At 43.0% G+C, this 18,606-nt stretch overlaps 1 protein-coding gene across 1 annotated transcript; it reads right to left on the minus strand.

Annotated features, from left to right (window-relative positions):
• Positions 1–3,731: 3,731 nt before the first annotated feature.
• Positions 3,732–15,046, minus strand: LOC6041026 (GTP-binding nuclear protein Ran). The gene is made up of 3 exons (XM_001850285.2): positions 14,945–15,046; positions 13,029–13,596; positions 3,732–5,102 (listed from the first exon to the last, which is right to left on the minus strand). The coding sequence occupies exons 2-3, from the start codon at positions 13,455–13,457 to the stop codon at positions 4,887–4,889; spliced, it is 645 nt and encodes a 214-aa protein (XP_001850337.1). The 5' UTR covers positions 13,458–13,596; positions 14,945–15,046; the 3' UTR covers positions 3,732–4,886.
• Positions 15,047–18,606: the final 3,560 nt, after the last annotated feature.

The following is an 18,606-nucleotide window of genomic DNA, read 5'->3' on the forward strand; positions in this document are numbered from 1 at the left end:
ATACTTTACGGTGTGAGAGCAAATATATTTTGCGTGTTGTTTTGCTCGTAGAATTTTTCAGAGTGACAGTTGCTCTTCCGTTAACAGGGGTGCCAACTTAAATCAAAATAGGGTTACACGTTAAATTGGAAAGCCTTCTCCTACACTTCTCCTACAGAAGCCTCGGGTCGGACTCTTGGTCTTCCCGTTTCGTTTTCATCTGGCTCGAAGCTTCGGGTCGGACTCTTGGTCTTCCCGTTTCGTTTTCATCTGGCTCGAAGCCTCGGGTCGGACTCTTGGTCTTCCCGTTTCGTTTTCATCTGGCTCGAAGCCTCGGGTCGGACTCTTGGTCTTCCCGTTTCGTTTTCATCTGGCTCGAAGCCTCGGGTCGGACTCTTGGTCTTCCCGTCTTTTCTAACTGGCTTGAAGCCTCCGGCGCTGACTCGAAGTCTTACCGTCTCATTCTGGCTCGAAGCCTCAACAGCTTAGTGTATTCAACAACAACAAAACAAACCATCCCCTTTGACGACTCCCAGGTCTTTTGGGAACCTTCCACCCCCGGGTTCGAACTGACGACCTTGTGATTGCAAGTCCAACCGCCGACCAGCGACTCCAGTAGAGCCGACTTGGATTGGTATGTTGTATACTTATTAGGGTGTTTCAGCCAAACAAAAAAGTTCTCAGAATCAGGCAAACCGAGGTTCCCCTTGTAGAGGATACCCATAGGGGCTCTCATGCCAAATATCAGCCCATTTGGTTGAGGATTGGCCTGTCCCCAGCGGTTTAAAGTTTACATGGAAATTACTATGGGATTTTTATGCTTTTCGTTCAATCGTTCCTACAAGTCTGGGGACAACATGGATTCACTCGGAATAAAGACAGGTGTGTAGGGGATGGTCCAATGAACACATTCCAGAAGGTATTAGGGTTGTCCATTCTGTCCCCAAGGTGCGCATTGGATCGACGTCCGGTGTCTCCAGAATCATCGATTCACCTTTCAAATGTACGCATTGTCCTTAGTATGCTATGACGGCTAGGAGAAAATTACGACGCCCCATGTCAGACGGTGAACACGTGGCAGAGCATCTACTCGAGTTTTGGCTCAGAAACATTCTTTAAAGTACTAAAATTATAATTATTGATGTTCCTGAAAGAATTTCAACTATTCTAAATAAAGTAAAATGATGATTTTGTGTTAATAATTCAATCGATGCCTCTCCACGTGTTCACCGTCTCATATGGGGCGTCGTGGTTTCCACCTAGCCGTCATAGCATACTAAGGAAATGCGATGCTTTTGAAGGATGAATCGTTGGTTTTGGAGACACCGGACGTCGATCAATGCGCACCTTGGGGACAGAATGGATAAGCTAATTCCTTCTGGAATGTGTTCATTGGACCATCCCCTACACACCTGTATTTATTCCGAGTGAATCCATGTTGTCCCCAGACCTGTAGGAACGATTGAACGAAAAGCACAAAAATCCCATAGTAATTTCCATGTAAACTTTAAACCGCTGGGGACAGGCCAATTCTCAACCAAATGGGCTGATATTTGGCATGAGAGCCCCTATGGGTATCCTCTACTAGGGGAACCTCGGTTTGCCTGATTCTGAGATCTTTTGGTTTTGGATGAAACACCCTAATACTTATATTAGCGAGACGTTCCTACACCTGGAATGACTAAACACTAAACGGCCTAACAACAACTTAGGCCGGGCCGATGTTTTACTCCTTTATCCGACGGAAAGCAGGAGCAGATGAGTCGAACTCACGATCATCCGCTTACAAACCGAACAACATAGCCATTCAGCCACGCCCAAGGCCGCGCCTGCTCCTGTTCAACGTATTCAAGTTACTTAAAAATCAGTTCAATTGCGTGACGTAGGAATACTTGGGTTTAAGGACGGTTTCTTGAACAGTCATATCCGCATCTTTGCAAAATCCAACACATCCGACTGGCTCTCGTTTCCGCCAGGGAAGTCGTCCACCAACAGGCAGGCCAATTTTCGTCAACAAATCTACTCCCAAAACATCACGAAACTTCACCGAAAAAATAACAAGTTTGTTTGTTGCACCCTCTTCCCAGTCACGACGTCCTAGCTGGATTCTAGCAGAGTTCTTACAGAGCTGAATATTCTTACAGCATTATAGCATAAATGTTCCACCATTCTAGTAGGACTCTGACAGAACCAGCTCTGCTAGAATATATCGTGACTGGGAACAGCGAAGATTTCCATTGTTTACCAATCTACATTTTTCAAAACTTATGAGTGTAGATTGTTCAAGCAGCACCTAAATTAAACTTCACTGCATCATGTTTTTCTGACCTCCAAATGTAAACAATTCTTTACAACCTTACCGGCACCTGTTCCAACTTCCAGATCCCATCCTCGTCGCCAATTTGTGGTGACCTATTCGAGTTCTATCCGGAAACCTGTCCAGATCGTTCGGTCACTTCCGGCAGTACAACTTGTTCGCCTCACACCACACAAACACTCCCCCGCCTGACACTAGCTACACGATTATTACACTTCTAGGTAACACTGACTTAGACCTGCCCGCTCAAACTGGTATAATGTTAGGGCGGCACCACAGGACCTTTTCAAAAAAAAACTCCAGGCTTGTTTTGTTTTGATGGTGTGATGGAAAATCAGTTTGCTAACTATGATGAAAATTATTCCGCAGCACTCTACTGCGGTGCAAAGTGCGCAAAGTTGACAGTTCTCAGTCCTGCAAAGCAGTGTGATGAAAAAATCTAGGCCTAGCACGATTGACACAAAACTCTAGGAATTCCTGCAAGGAGCAATAAAACTTAATACATACTTTATTGATGCACAATCTGAAGTTTCCTTATTAATCTCTCATTAAATGCATACAAAAATGAAGTTTCCTCAACCCAACAGCCAAAAGCCAAACAAACAACAAAACTAGCAAAATACCAACGATATCTCCAAAACTCAAATCCTGTTCAACGGCCGCAACAACCATCGGCGAATCGTCCATTCTCAAGTCCAACGTTTTCCGGTTACACCGTCTCTTCCAATCCAAGCTCTTCCAAAATTCATCACCATCGCGCGAGCAGCGCCGCCCGCCCTCGCCCTTCCCCTCCACCCGGAACTCCATGCGCGTACCCGACCCGGAACCAGCCTCCAGCGTGAACGCACCGTCCCGCTCGAACACGGTCAGCCGCAGCTGCTCAAACACGTGACTCACGCAGCCGTACGTGGGCGTCCTGCGGAAGCATCCCGACGCGCCCTGCGACGTTTCAAACTTGTGCGCCAGCACGCTGTCCGGCTCGAGGTCGTTGCCGGCCAGCAGGTAGAGGGCGTAGCTGGTGGTGCCGAACGCGGTGAGTTTCAGCGTCAGGAACATGCACCCGGTGGGGTCCTGGAGCAGGGCAAACAGGTGGCCTTTGGTGAACTGTTGGGAGGTGGGCTGAGGGCGGGCCTTGGCGATGGTCAGGTTTCGGAGGGTGCAGTTGAGGTGGGCGCGGAAGCGGCAGTCGCTCAGCTGGCAGGTTGGGGGGAGGACTTCCGGGGTGACTAGTGGCGTCAGTAGGACCAGCCAGAGCAGCAGCATGGTGTCGGGTGGGATGTTTGTACGTAATTGTTGGGGCAAGAGTTGTTTTCAAGTCTAGTGATTGAGGTTATGTCAGTAGAATTGAGCAACCCCTCCTGAGGGATTAAGATAATTCTATCATTAGACTAAAAGGCTTATTTCGGAATAACAAGAGTAGTCGCACATTGCCGTAAGTTTAAAAGAAATTGATTTTTTTTATTCAAACGCATTCATACCGTGTACACTCACTAAGTTCAATTCGCTTACGAGGATTAAGCATATTTTGTCGCTTCACTTTGCCTTCGCGTCGCCGTGGACAGTTTGTTTTACTTTTATTTGGATTCAACACACCGTGTTTTTAGGTTTGGAAAAAATAAACAATAAACACAACGGGCTTGCTAGAAATATTTGATTGGAGGAAAACGTAAAAACAAAACAGCAGGAAGAAATGTTTCGAACGAAAATGTACAGCTTTGGATCCAACCTTGATCGTTTCTTCCTGGAGAAACTGGCTCAAAAAAAAAAATACTAATAAAAGACTCTCGTTCCTTACTTACAGAATAAAGCAATATATTTGTGTGTAATTAAATTAACTTTACATTAATTAGGGGGGTGACCAGCGAGTGAGTCACTCTTTTTATCCTTCTTATTCTGGTATGTATTGGGAACCGACAATCTTACTTGCAGTTTTAAACATATTACAGAAACAACAAAAAAAAAGGGAAAACTTTGCCTAACTTTCTACGCAAAAAAAAACGCAATTTTGCTCGCAAGGAAACGAGAGTGCATTACAGAAAAAAAACAGCGCGCATTCGTTTTGAGTTACAGTTGTAGAATTTAGAAATGCTGAAGAGGGCTGGCGGGAAAAAGATAATCAACTAAACAAAATAGTTGCAGGTGTGTATTTTTCCTACGTGTGTGAGTGAATGTGTGTGTCTGTGTTAGTGTGTGTGAACATACTTAAGTCTAAATCTCACATCGGCTTCTTTTTGCTCTCTTTTTCTAAACTCCTTGTTCTTCGCTACCCTTTTGCTGCTACCGAAAGGACCGAAAAAGACGAGAAAAAAAAACAAAAGCTCTCCTCTTTTCGCGATTCTCACCATCATCATCATCATCATAATCAATAGTTACTAAACATAATTTCTCAGCTTGTTTCTCTCAGTATCGTTACAATACGTTAACGGGGGCTCGCTGCTTTGCTTCTTCTTTTTTTCATTAGGTTTATTTTGCAATTTTTCTTAAACGTTAAAGAAGCTGTTCTGATGGTTGGTTGGTTTGTATTGAGACTGTGGGGGGGAAAGGGGAGTTGGGGGAGGGGAGGGAGGCCGCAACGGACGAAGGTCCTCTCTTACAAGTCCTCGTCCTCGTCGGGCAGTGCCGTGGCCTGTGCCTCCTGCAGATCCTTCTCGATCTGCTGCTGCCAGTCCTTGTCCATCTTGACCTCTGGGGGCAGGAGGGCGGGCATCGCGACAAACTCCAGGTTCGGGTCGCCGACCAGCTTGCGGGCCAGCCACAGGAAGGGCTTCTCGAAGTTGTAGTTGGACTTGGCGGAGATGTCGTAGTACTGCAAAAGGGATAGTTTGGAGGGAAAGTTTTAGTTTATTTGGCATGAAAGCGCTGCCGTCATGTCAGCATATCGACATGTGATAAAACCCTCAAAAGTAAACAAATATGTTCCGCAATTCTCGCTTTCCCATCTTGGGATGTGGATATGTTTGTAGCACTGCAACCTTTATATCTAGAGTACTTTTTCAAAAGGTCCTATGCGCCAAAAGTAAACAAACTGAGTTATTCAATGCATGACGTTCTGCATATCCGAAACTACACTATCTTCAAACCCGATTTCTTCTAAGTATTTAATTTTTAAAATTATTAGCGAAATGCAAAATAACCTATGAGCATTCTCTTAAATTTTCATACAAAATAATGTACGTCGTTTTACCTCTCAATGTCCTATGTGCATTCTGTAAAATGATGCACATACCACAATAACAAATCGACCTATGTACAATTTTAAATATATTTTAATCATTATGCACATACGCTAATATAATAACGACGTATGTACGCATTTTATTGAATAATTAGAAAGTTATGATAGATTTTTTTATATCCATATATCTTTTTAAAAATAATGTTTGTCTAGGATCCGGTTAACGTGTAGACGTCAGCTGTAAGAGAGTATGAAATGTTTCAATGCCTGACACAGCAAAAGAGAAGAGCGAAATTTAACTAATGAGCTCTCTCTCCCGAATCTGGCGGATACGACTCCCAGCATGACATACCAAAACAACTTATAAAACAGCATAAAATATGTTTTTGTTTTGGTTGATAGGATCCGGACAGATCATTGTTGTGAGATTTTCTGGACTGTCTGAGTTTAAAAGAAAAGTGTCGGAGGGCTAAAGATTGCGGCAAAAAAAAATACGGTAAGTAGGGTGGAAAATTACCGTAATTCCCAAAGATGATTCCTGGTTTACTGACCATGGGATCGGCTCCGAAAGGCGTCCCTGTGCAAGAGGGCGAATATTTGTTTGGCCTTCCGGGTTGGTTTTGCCGGTACCCTGGTCATTATTTGGCTTTCCGGATGGGTTTTCTTGGTTCCGTGGCTATCTGGAAGGTGTTCCTGTGCAATAGGGAGGATGCTTTTTGGCCGCCCGGATAGATTTTGTCCGTTCCGTGGCCAATCCGGATGGCCAAAAAGCATCACCCCTCTTGCGCAGGGAAGCCTTTCGGATGGCCACGGAACCGACAAAAAACATCCGGAAGGCCAGAATACACCCCACCTTTTGGCCAGGGACGACTTCGGATGGCCATGGTACCGGTTAACACATTTCAGGAGGGAAATGTTATCCTGTTAAATTTAATAAACCTCAAGCTTAAACTACTTTTTCATCACCCGCAGCACTGTTTTACGGTACCTGGTCCCCCGACAACGACCAACCAAGCGGCGGCGGACGTGGTACGGAGGACGCTTCTAGAAACCATGGTCATGGTCTGTCAGAGAACCTCAAGACGAACGTCGAGTACATTAAGATTGCCGGAACCCGGGCGGATCGGCTATCAACAACTTCGCCAACGGCAAACTCATAATTACGCACGCAGATGAAGGTCGTCTGGGCCGCTTGGGACAACGTGTCCGAGAATCCAAAAATGCACGAGCTGCTGAGACTAGTGTTTCTGAGGCCACCGGAGCGGGCGGAAACATAGAGGTTGCGGCGGTTAAGTTCCCGGTGCTTTTACGTCGAGGTGCGTTTGGTCATTGTTTCTTGAAGGGGGAAAAAATTACAAATTGCACTTAAGGAACTCTCGATTCTGGTGATTTCCGTACGACACAAAAATATCTGATCACGCTGCAAGAGACGAATAGTTTCATGAAGAATTGATCACCAAGCGGATCCAGTCGGACAAACCGTACATTATTATGGGTTACAAAGGCTCTGCATAAGCGCTTCGATAACGACGTGTTGTTCCTGACTACGCAGGGCATCGTCCAGCTGGAGCAGCGCCACCGTAACGGAATGCGCTGTCGCATGGCGGCCGTGCACGATCGGTCAGTACTACACCGTGGTTTTTCAGTTCCAGCATGGACACTACGACAAGTGCGTCGCGGCTTCGTCGTCGTGACGATCTTTTCTCACAGCCAGCCATAAACTATCTGGTTTTACGAAGAATTGGCTGCTAATATGAGCGAACTTACCTCGCTGAAGAATCGCTTGTGACTCTTCGCGCTCGACAGGTCCTAATAGCTGCTCATCAGCCAGCTTAAGAACTACGTCACAACCAGAACCGCACGACTACCTTTCTACCTCTGTTATCGTGCAGTCTGCAATGCAATGCTGGATTACGTCCATTGGGCGTACTCGCCGTATGATTTGACCTGCCTGCAGCATCTGGAGCTGTCCGGCAAAGTCCCGCTGATGAACTTCCAATTCTTGCTGCCAACAGCAATCCACAGCACAGCACGCTACAAGTGTTTTTCTTCTGTGCCTCTGTTTTTTTGTGACCAGATGTTTTCCGTTTTTCCAGACTCCTCCCAAACGGCATTAAGTCGGCAACCTAACCGACTCGTTCATGGCCCTGGCAGTTTAGCGGCGTTCGATTCATACGAGTACTTTACCCAGTACTCGGATGAGATCCTGGACTTGCTCGGGGACATGACTTCGAGGCGTTCGTTAACCCGAAGATGCTGGAGGTGGTAAATGCGCGCGATTCGGACCGCCGCATAAGCACCTCGATCAAAGCAATTGATTCCAGTTTTGTGCGACTTGCGCTCTTCAAATCCCAAGCTGACCTCACTCGTCGGCCAAGCAACTGCTGTAGAACCCGTGCGGAGATCCAACCCCTGAGATCGGAATAATTCTTTGGCGAAGAGCAAGGTTCTCAGGGCAGCTCCTGAATCAACATCTTGCATCCTTCGTTACCGCAGGTTCAACCGATCGCTCACCCCCGATCCGCCGTTGTTCTCCCCGGAGTACATCGTCATCGACGGAGGTTACTCGACGCATCTGTCGAAGCAGGTTAGCCAGGACCATGCGGCCGATACAACGCGACTAACCCGAACGCGGTCACCGAAACACATCTGTCCACATTTGTCCACCGACTCGAACCGGTCCTTTTTCTTCTCCGTTTGGTCGCTTTGGCTTGCTTTTCCACCAGTACCGAAATGTCTTCCTCGACCTCTTCTCACTCTGCCGCGCCTTCTTCGGTAGGTTGTTCCTTTGTTGTAGGCGGCGATTCGCCCCCCATCGTCGGCATATTCGTTCAGCAACCGGTACGCGTCCACGGTGCAGTCCCGCTCGCGGATGTTGTACATCACCAGGATCCGCGCTAGCCCGCCTCCAGGTAATCTGCCACTTTTGCATAAAAATTGTGCGCATGCAGTGCTGCTGGGGGGCTATCGGAACACCTGTTTATAAGTGTTAAATAATATGTTTACACTACTTGGGGCAAAAACTTTCAAAAACGAAAGATTAAAACATGTAGTATGTGCGCTCACAGCACGATAGGCGGATAAGATAATTTACCATGTCAAATTATCCTATGCGCCAATGTAAACAATAATGATTGTTTACATTGGCGCATTGGTTAATTTGGCATCGTAAATTATCCTACCCGCCACCCATCTGACAGAAGCTCATTGGTAAATAACGGCTTCTCTCTCCTCTCACGCGCTGGAAGCATTGAAATATTTCATGCTCTTCGTCAGCTGTTGCCTACACGTTGCGATAGGGTTGGAAATACATTATTATCACAAAAATGTAGTTTTTTTAAATCGAGATTTACATTTTATTTGATAAAGTTTTATGAGCAATGCCACATAAATATAGTCCAATGCCAATGTCTTATGTGCAAAAATTGTTCTATGAAACGTGTCCTATGTGCACTCACAGGTTGTATGAACCAAATTGCGTCAGAACTAAGTGTAATCTTGTCTTTTATAAATCCCGAGATGTACACTTGAAAAGCATTACTCTAGACCCATTTGGGCGTTTTCAGAATCGAAAAATACCCAAACGTGTTTGAATGGGATTTAAAAATGTGCACCAAAACTTTATCATCAAATTTCTCAGATTGAGGTTTTTGCACATAGGACCTTTTGAAAAAGTACTCTAGATATATTCATAACTTGTTTTTATCCAGATTTTTAAGCAAAGATGGCGTTACGAATGCTTTTCCTGTTTCAACCGCTATTTGGTGACCACTAGGGTTGGTGAAATTTCACGATTTCGCGGACAGCGTGAAATTCGTGAAATTTGAAGATTTCCACGAAATCCCGTGAAACTTATAATTTTTCTCAAACCAATTCATTAAAAAAAATAACATGATCAATATTTCATTTTTAAAAGGATTTTTAAGTAAATTTTATAAGATTTCAATTGAAAAATGTGATTCGGTTGTTCTTCTGATTCACAAAATTCTACCCACTTCTGACGCAATATTTCGTCACGTGGAAATCAAAAAAGGCCTCTTTTGGCCGCCCATCGATTAGTCTACGAACATAAAAATTGCGAAGCCCTTAATTTTTCACTTGGAAGACGATATTCGAAGAAAAACGACAACTGGTAGTATCAAGTGGTTAAGAAGCAAAAAAAATCACCAGATCACAGACGGGATTCGTACCCGTACCACCCACGTCTCTAGCGGGGTACTCTACCCTTAAGCCACCGTGATCCTTGGGATTCTAGTTGTCCCAAGACACCAAAGTAGTGTTCAGCTGTAGATTTGATCACACAACCACGCCTCTAATCTAGTTCTTCTTTTCGCTCTCTTAACCTTCTTCCTACCGTCGTTATTGTCGCTCTCTTCTTGGTGAACATGACTGAGCAGTTTCAACGAAAATTTAAACATGAACAGATTTTAAAAAATCAAAACAAGTCATTTCCGCAGCAAAAAATATGTCACGCTTGAGCTTGAACATAGCCTTCCACTTTGTTTATGTTTACAGCTGTAGTGCAGATGTATTAGTGAGGAGCAGTGGGGAGCATTCAAAAATCACGTTACGCATTCTGTCTTTTCAGCACCCAGGATAGAACATTTACTAAGAAGTGAATGCTGCGAAAACTTAAACGATGTTAATAAAAATCCTAAAAATCAGTCAAAGAAAAAAAATATTCTCGATTTTTTTATATACTCTGCCTTTTTCAACCGAAACTTGTTAATTTTGATTGAACAAGTACATTGTGATATTTTTTTTTTAAAGATTGCACAGATTTATTTTTTAATTTTATTGTTTTTTTTTTTTGAGAAATCAATTTAAAGCAAACATTCTTGTAAAAGTAACATTCAGTGAAAAAAGTCGTCTTTCCCTTTTCTTCCGGTCAATGATTTGACGGAGGAGCAAAAAAATAGATTGAAAAATTGAAATTCATCAGAGTAAAGAAAAATATTGAGAATAAAGATTGGTTACTTGATACTCTAAAAAATATTTTACCAATTTTACTAAGGAAACTAACTTAATTTAGCAATATTTTCATTAGCCGTAATAACAATTTAATCATTATTTAATTTGAGATTTGAAACATAGAATTTTGAAAGAAATAAAAAAAACTCATGCTTGGTTATTCAACATTAAAATAATATTTTTTAGTTAGTTTTTTTCTTTGAAGTCACCTTTTAGACAATTTCACCTGTTTAATTTTCACGATATTTAATTATTTGTGTGAATGGCTCCAGTGGAAATTAAAAAAATGTTTGTTTTCTGTTCGACATTTTGAATAAAATGTAAAAAATAAAAGTTAATTGTTAGATTGTTTTGTTAAATTTGGCTTTGATATGAAATTCAATAAAATGAAAAGGATAAAATAGTAGCAAATCAGAAAAAACTTTTTAGCTATATTAGTCAAACATTAAAAAAAGCAGCTCAATAAATGACAATACGCATGCCCTACAGTTTAGGGAAACATTTTTTTCGAAAAGATCGGAAAATTTCACGAATGTTTCATATTTTAACATCGTAAATCGGACCATTAGTTGCTGAAATATCGACATTAGTAAATATTGGGTTGTTTGGGTGAGACTTAGAAAACATAAATTTTCCTGCTTTTTAAACCTTTGCATTGCAATATCTCAGCAACTAAGGGTCGTATTAACAAAGTCCGAAAAAGCAAAATATAGAGAATTTTCTCAGCTTTTCAAAAATATTTTTTTTCAAAAGTGGGCAAACATGTGCACTAATTTAAAAAAATGGAAAACTGCTACTATATTCAAAAAAGTCACCTAAAAATGGATTTACCTTGAAAACGGTGCACTTTATCAAAATTTCACTCAAGTACTTTTTGATTGCAAATTTGATTTTACATCGAAAAATGAAGTTGAAATTTTTTTGCGACCAATACTTCGATTTTTTTTTAAATTAGTATTGATTCAAAAATTCATAACTCGCTCAAGGATTTTTTGCACAACCTGGAAATATCTGAAAAGTTGGCATTTGATGTCCTCTAAAACATATAAAAAAATAAAAAAACATAGTTTTTTTTTTTTGTAAATCAAGTTTTAGTGACAAAAAGTTAAATAAAAAATCACAAAAAAATGAAATTCTTAAATGAATACCTAGACTTCACGTATACCTATCGACTCAGAATCAAATTCTGAGCGAATGTCTGTGTGTCGGTGAGATCCGGCCTTCAAAAAGTGCATAAATAGGTAACACTTATGTGCTTTTAAATTTTGATAGGGTTATCATATCTTCAATATCTTACATGTGTGGGAAAGGTTTTTCAAATACCCTTTTAAAAAGGAATAACATGACGGGGTTTTTTACAAAAGCACCCTTTTTACAATTTTCGAACTTAACTCAAAATCGTTTTTTAGCATTACTTTTGAAGTACTTAACTAAACTGCACAATTTTTAAAAGCGACTTATGGGATCCCAAGATAAATCGAAAAACAAACAAAATCGGTTTAGCCAGTCTCGAGAGAATCGAGTGACCCACCGCAAACATTTGCTCAGAATTTGATTCTGAGTCGATAGGTATACATGGAGGTGGGAGGTCTTATTAAGTAGTTCATTTCTTAAAATCGAGTGATTTTATAGCCGTTCCGCAGTAAGGTGAGGAAGACAACACACTTCCCTAACACGAACATGAACTTCAAGTACCTAGAATACATAACAAAAAGTCTATCCTACTAATTTCTAATGTTAACACGCACTGTTTGTTTACAAATCCACCTTGGCCCACTTATGTTATTAAGCTTGACTTTTTTTTACCGGAATTGCATTTCCCAAATACAGAAGTTAACACATACACACACACACACACTTAATTAACCTAAAATGCTACGACGTTGGCCAACATCATTTTGAATATGATGACAAGGTTTTTAAGGGACTTTAAAAAAAATCAAAATCTACGCTTTGTTGACATTTCCATATAAAAGGATTGTTTTTAACCATCTACATAGCAACGTACAACAGCCCAACAAGTTTTCTAAGTAGATTGTAGATAACCACAGTAAAGTACTATTTCTAATCAACTTATCTGTTCAACCCAACTTATTTATTCTCTGTGTTGAGTGATTTTAGATAGCCCATCATTTTCTCAAGTTTGATGATTGCTTTAGAAAGCACGCAAGAGGCATGTGTCTTTTGAACGGGTTTCGATCAATTTACGACGAATCAATTTCAAAATAGCTTGTGATTGCTCATCATAATTGCATTTGCCACCAAGGTAGCAATTTCGTCCTTCTTAAAACAAACCCGAGATTTAAACCCACGGTCAAAAGGTGTGCTTGCTAACCACACCTGGAAATTTACTTCTTCCTCTTTTATTCCTCCTTCTTCCAAGATGCTGCGAACAGCTGTTCGACCTCACCATTCCACAACTAGACCCCTGAGAGCGGGGGGTAAAATCTAGGAAACAGGCAAGATCGTCGTTTGTCGTTTACTCTAGCGCACATTAGCCCCTCGATTGCGAACCGAAACAATCACAACCAAGTCAAGGGTACGCAGATTATTTTGTGGGATCAAAGCTGAGTTTTTCCGTCTTACCTGGAGGTTCTTCTTCCGGTGGAACACGATCGCCTTGGCTTTCACTTTCCGGTCCTTGATGTCGACCTTGTTGCCGCACAGCACGATCGGGATGTTTTCGCACACTCGCACCAGATCCCGGTGCCAGTTGGGGACGTTCTTGTAGGTGACGCGGGACGTCACGTCGAACATGATGATGGCACACTGTCCCTGGATGTAGTAACCGTCGCGCAGCCCGCCGAACTTCTCCTGGCCGGCCGTGTCCCAGACGTTGAAGCGTATCGCGCCCCGGTTCGTGTGGAACACCAGCGGGTGCACTTCGACGCCGAGCGTCGCGACGTACTTCTTCTCGAACTCGCCGGTCATGTGGCGCTTGACGAAGGTCGTCTTGCCGGTGCCGCCGTCTCCGACCAGCACGCACTTGAACGTCGGCATGTCACCCTCGGCCATCCTGGATGTGTGTGTGTGTGTGTGTGGTTGGTGCTTGCGGGACGAAAACTTTCAAGCTCTTTCTGAGGTCAGTCTGGGCGACGGCGCTGCTTCGAAGGTCGTCGACGTCACACTCCCGGGGACTTGCTTCTTCGCTTATCTGCGTTTAAACGAAAACAAAATTACGAAATTATTAGAATTGTATTAATCACACCGAATGAGGAGCCGGAGTGTCGGAAACGTCAACCACCACGCGAAAAAGCTTGCGGAATCGAGAAATTTCCTGTGTGCCAGAGCAATGAGTACAGGGCACGTAAGTTTCGCTCTTTCTCTCGTTTCTCTGGCGCCAATTCTCTCCAACTCTTTCGACGAGGCAGACTGACGTCAGCCGACTTCCCGGTGGAAAACAACAATCGGAAAAGGTTTAGGTTTGGAGCACGATGATGGTGGAGTGGGTTAGATTGCTGGAAAACTGCAACTAACATTTTTTGACGTTGAATAACGTCTTACTCGATGGTACAGAGAATTAGCAAGCAAAATGAGCGCTTCCTTAACACGAACGTGAACTTCAAGTACCTAGAATGCATAACATCTGCATGCTCAGCATTTTATCATCAATCTATACCATTTAAGTTGATTCAACTGTATTGAATGTTGACTTTCCAGATAACTGAGCTTTAATGTCTTTCTGAATGTTTTTTGTATATCCAACAACTTGGCGTTTCATGAAGCAGTGGGTTGAGAAGCTTGGGTTTTTTTAAAATGATTCCAGTAAAGAGATGCGCCTTTTCAGAAGGTTATTCCCGCGTCGAGAGCATGTTGCAAAATTCTCTGCAATGCTAATGGAACTTCTAATGTGTGTCACTCACTTGCCTCGTGAACTCTTCGTGACATTTAGTGCAGATTCCGTTGACCTTTGCCCGGCTGCATCGAGCTTCTAACATTTTCCGGAAAGTTTCCAAACTCGATGGCTTCCTTTTGTTTACTGTTGAAATCTTGTTTTCTGAATCATGCATCTATGGCATGCTGTAATTTCCTTCAACTCCCGTGGCCAAACATTCCATCAAACTCCAGCTTCCGCGCTTGGCGACCAAATCAGAAAAAGGCGCGCGCTTCCCTTTTGCACTTTCCGTTACTCCTTCATATTCGTCGGCTGTTCAAATTTTCCTTTCGATCGTCTCTCTCCCTCTCTCTCTCATTCGCTCTCCACCAACTGTCAGCGGCAAGAAAAAAACGAAGCAGGCTGAGTGGTGGCCAGCCAAAATCACCTTGAAATCAATCCGCTTTTTGCACCGCCAAATTCGTCCACTTCCGGCCAAACTCCAGCTTCCTTCAACGCACCAAGCCCCAATCTTCCAAATGACCACGATTCCAGCCCAAAAACGTCGCTACTTTACCCGCAAAAGTCGGTTCCTGTTTTCCTCGCTAACCTCGCCGCAGCTCACGGTCCACCACCAATCATGAGCAAGAGAAAGAAAAAAAAATTGAGAGAAACCTTCAAAACTTACACCAGAAAGCACACGTCCAGTCGGTTGAGAAGCGAAAAGTGAACTGAAGCGCCTGCTCCCGCGTGCCGCCTACTTTGAGCTTTTTTTGCGGGTTCTTTTTTGACGCGGGCCCGGAAGTGCCAACTGTCAAAGCCGGTGGACCCAGGTGGTAGATTTTGAGTGCGAGATGACGAGGGGTTGTTTGGATGTGTTGGGAATCGAGGATACAGTGAACGCTCGATAGCTTGAAACTGCAAGATTTTGCAGCAATCGAGAAATTAAAAGTGTAATATATCGAGAAATTAAAAAGAGAGATGTGAGCCGGCAACATGGAGTGAAACTTTCACAGCTGTCATGGAATACTTCACAGCAGCTTGACAGAAAGTTTAACTCCATGTTGCACTTTTAATTTCTCGATAGGCAACAGGAATTCTAACGGTGAATCACAATCCAGGCTTTGCAGGACAAGATTGGGGCAGTCTCGGCCATGGCCTTTTGTTTCACTATTAATCCGGTAGGCCTGCTCAATTGCCTGCCGATGTCGAGGCTGCTGCTGAGGCGCCCGCTACTGCGGAGGAAGCCGGATCTTGTGGTGGAGTCATCTTCTTCGGAGCAACCTGCTTATCCTGCTTATTCTGTTTCGATTTCGATTTTTGTATTTCGGCGGCCTCTACTGGTGTTTTCGTGACCAGGGGTATCTTGTTGATGATGGTGTCAGGAGTTAGAGGTTTTGGAGGAGGAGGAATTTCGACAGAACTTGAAAGCAACGGGGAGGACCAGTTGTTGGGGTTGTAGTGCGTCGTTGCTGGTGCTGCCGCATGATTTGGCTCCTGAGGTTCTGCCATTGGAAACGGAACTGTTTCTTTGCGTTTTTGTTGTTTGGCGCAAGTTAACTGCACCGTGGACATGTTCCACATAGATGTTTCCAAACGCCCATCGTGGGAATCAATTCCGGGAGATTTGAATTTGATTTTTGTATTTCGGCGGCCTCTACTGGTGTTTTCGTGACCAGGGGTATCTTGTTGATGATGGTGTCAGGAGTTAGAGGTTTTGGAGGAGGAGGAATTTCGACAGAACTTGAAAGCAACGGGGAGGACCAGTTGTTGGGGTTGTAGTGCGTCGTTGCTGGTGCTGCCGCATGATTTGGCTCCTGAGGTTCTGCCATTGGAAACGGAACTGATCCATCGTCATCATCGGCCGTCGACATTGATTTAAATTTTTTGCATCGGGTACTGACGATCAGCAACAACAAAATTATCTCGATCAGCTGCTGATGTTTACAATCGTTAAGGCTTGATTGTCTCACACATACACTTGTCGTAACTCAGGCCAGGTCTTCATTTCTTTTCAAACACTCGGAAACGAACCTTCGGTTTGTTTTTGGTCCCACCACCCACCGCATAAAACACAACCGCTCGCTACAGCATAAAACGCCAGACTGAAGAATCCCCTGAACCCGAAGGCCAGTCCCGACACAATCGGTCGGTGCACAAGCGCACAAACACACACGCAATTGGGTACTAAAGCCCTATGTCAATTTTTATGTATAACGGTAAAAAACACGATTAAAAACCATTTCTGATCACTTTTTTTCATTTTAATGCAGAATTTTTTTTTTGACAAGACAACATTTTTTCGATGGATCAACTATGGTCCCCTTGGAACTAGCTGTCAAGTAGGAGCTTTTCTGTCAAGAAGGACCGCGAGGTTAATTTTTCAAAATTGATTCAAAAATCAATTTTCAACTCTTTGTGGTCGTACAAATGGTTATTGTACTCAGAAAAATAAGCTTTATCGCTGTAAACAATAATATCAAAAATCTAAGCTTCATTTTAGGACCCAATTCTCTCAACTTCCCTCAACCACGCCGCGCGTGTTCATCCCGAAGTTCATCAGCTACACTCTCACGCCACGTCCGCAGCGATCGTAGTTTTCGTTCGTTTTCGCTCTCTTTCTCTTTCTCTCAACGTGCGCGTTGCGCAGATTTCAATAGAGTTATCTACGTGCGCATGTATTGCGTGTACGTACACGAAAAAGATTGAGGTTAAATTTTGTACCAGCCAGCAAAACAAATGGCGTGCTAGTGTGCGTGAGAGCAAGCTTAGATAACTCTATTTCAATCTACCCAGTCGACGCGCTCATACTTATACACTTGCACACGCGCAGCAAGCTCATTTCGTTGCACACGAGGTGCTCTCGCTTCGTGTGCATCTTCGTTGTCTAACGGAGAATCTAGAAACATTCGAATATCTGCACTAATATTTCGAATGGTCACAAGCAGTGTTGCAAATGAGTGATAAAAAAGCTATCAATAGATTATCTCTGCACCAAAAATATCCGAGAGTATAGTGGCCGTCACTATAGCTTGTGAGATCTCTTCTTGTGTCTCGTGATTCCCAGCGATGTCATTCTCTCTCTATCACTCTTCCCCTTTACCCCGACTATGCGCTCTCACCGCTGAGTCTCTCAATCTCTCCAAAAACTGCAATGAGAGAACGCGAGATGGCGATTAGGATCCGACCACGCATGACGTCCCGTCAAACTGCGTTTGCGAAATTGGTTTTGTGGCGGCTTTTGTGGTTAAACGCTTTTGCGGTAGGATGATCGTGGAAGCGGGAATGAGAGAGAAAAGGAAAATGTCAATCGCGAGTGGGCAAGCACGAAAACGTGTTCGGCTATGTTCGGCGCTGAGAGTTTCAATGAAGAGAGAAGAGCAGTTGTATTTGAGGCATGAATATTCAGGCGGGATAATTGTAGTTGCTGAGGGCTGATATTTTGATATTTTAACAACCCTGGTCACAAGCAATTTCTCTACAACATTTTGGTGCTCATTTGTGAATTATTCAAATTCTACCAACATTGCCGCCCTATCTGCGACAACACTGACATGACCTACGACATGACACATGACAGTAATGTGTTTTTATTGGTATTGGTATGTTGGTATGTGTGCTGCGCTTCGGCATCAGCTCACCAGGCAGCGCTGGCATCACCGTGATTTGGTGGTTTGATAAAGAACGATGGATTTCAAAAATTATTTGTATGGAGAGTCTCGTCTGTTTGTCTGTGATATAGTTAAACTCAAGCTGCTGTAAAGTTTTCCATGACAGATGTGAAAGTTTTACTCCATCCCATTTAGCAATTATTGTTGCCAAGCCTTATTTGCAACTAATTCAAAGCAATCCAAAACTAGGCCGCACAGGCCTCTGTGGTACAGCACCGCAAAAAGTGTTTTTTTCGGCGACAAAAAATCTCTTCAATACTTTGATATTTTGAAAACTAATGATTGCAAAACAACTGGGCAGGTGTAAAATGCATTTTCACAAAAATTGGAAATATTTTCGATCGATCCCAGACATGCTAAATATGATTTTGAATGCAGGAAAATCCATTTCTAATTGTTTTCAGTTGATAGACTTCTATTTTCTTTGAAATTTTGGAGTTTTTTGAAAAAATATTTTGTTTGCCCCTTGATTTTTCGGATCGATTTTGAAGAAGGGGGGGAGGGGGTGACATAAACTTTGAAAAATATTTGCAACGGCCTAATTTAGAATTTATGTTATAAAAAATATAATAAAACAAACATTTTTGATTCTGCTGTGCGAAGTTTGCGCACGATATCAATCTCAACCCCAAAAATGGCTTCCTTTAGCATCACTCTGAACAAAACCTAGCGTTACAGT

Source organism: Culex quinquefasciatus, chromosome 3, assembly GCF_015732765.1.
Source record: "Culex quinquefasciatus strain JHB chromosome 3, VPISU_Cqui_1.0_pri_paternal, whole genome shotgun sequence".
Classification (NCBI taxonomy): domain Eukaryota; kingdom Metazoa; phylum Arthropoda; class Insecta; order Diptera; family Culicidae; genus Culex; species Culex quinquefasciatus.

What these genes read in the sequence shown, in the direction of transcription:
- LOC6041026 (XM_001850285.2), bottom strand. Translation starts at nt 13,457, where the DNA reads ATGGCCGAGGGTGACATGCCGACGTTCAAGTGCGTGCTGGTCGGAGAC. An exon ending in ACCGGAAGAAGAACCTCCAG is followed by an intron (nt 5,103 to 13,028) that starts GTAAGACGGAAA and finishes TCCCTTTTGCAG; the next exon opens with TACTACGACATCTCCGCCAA.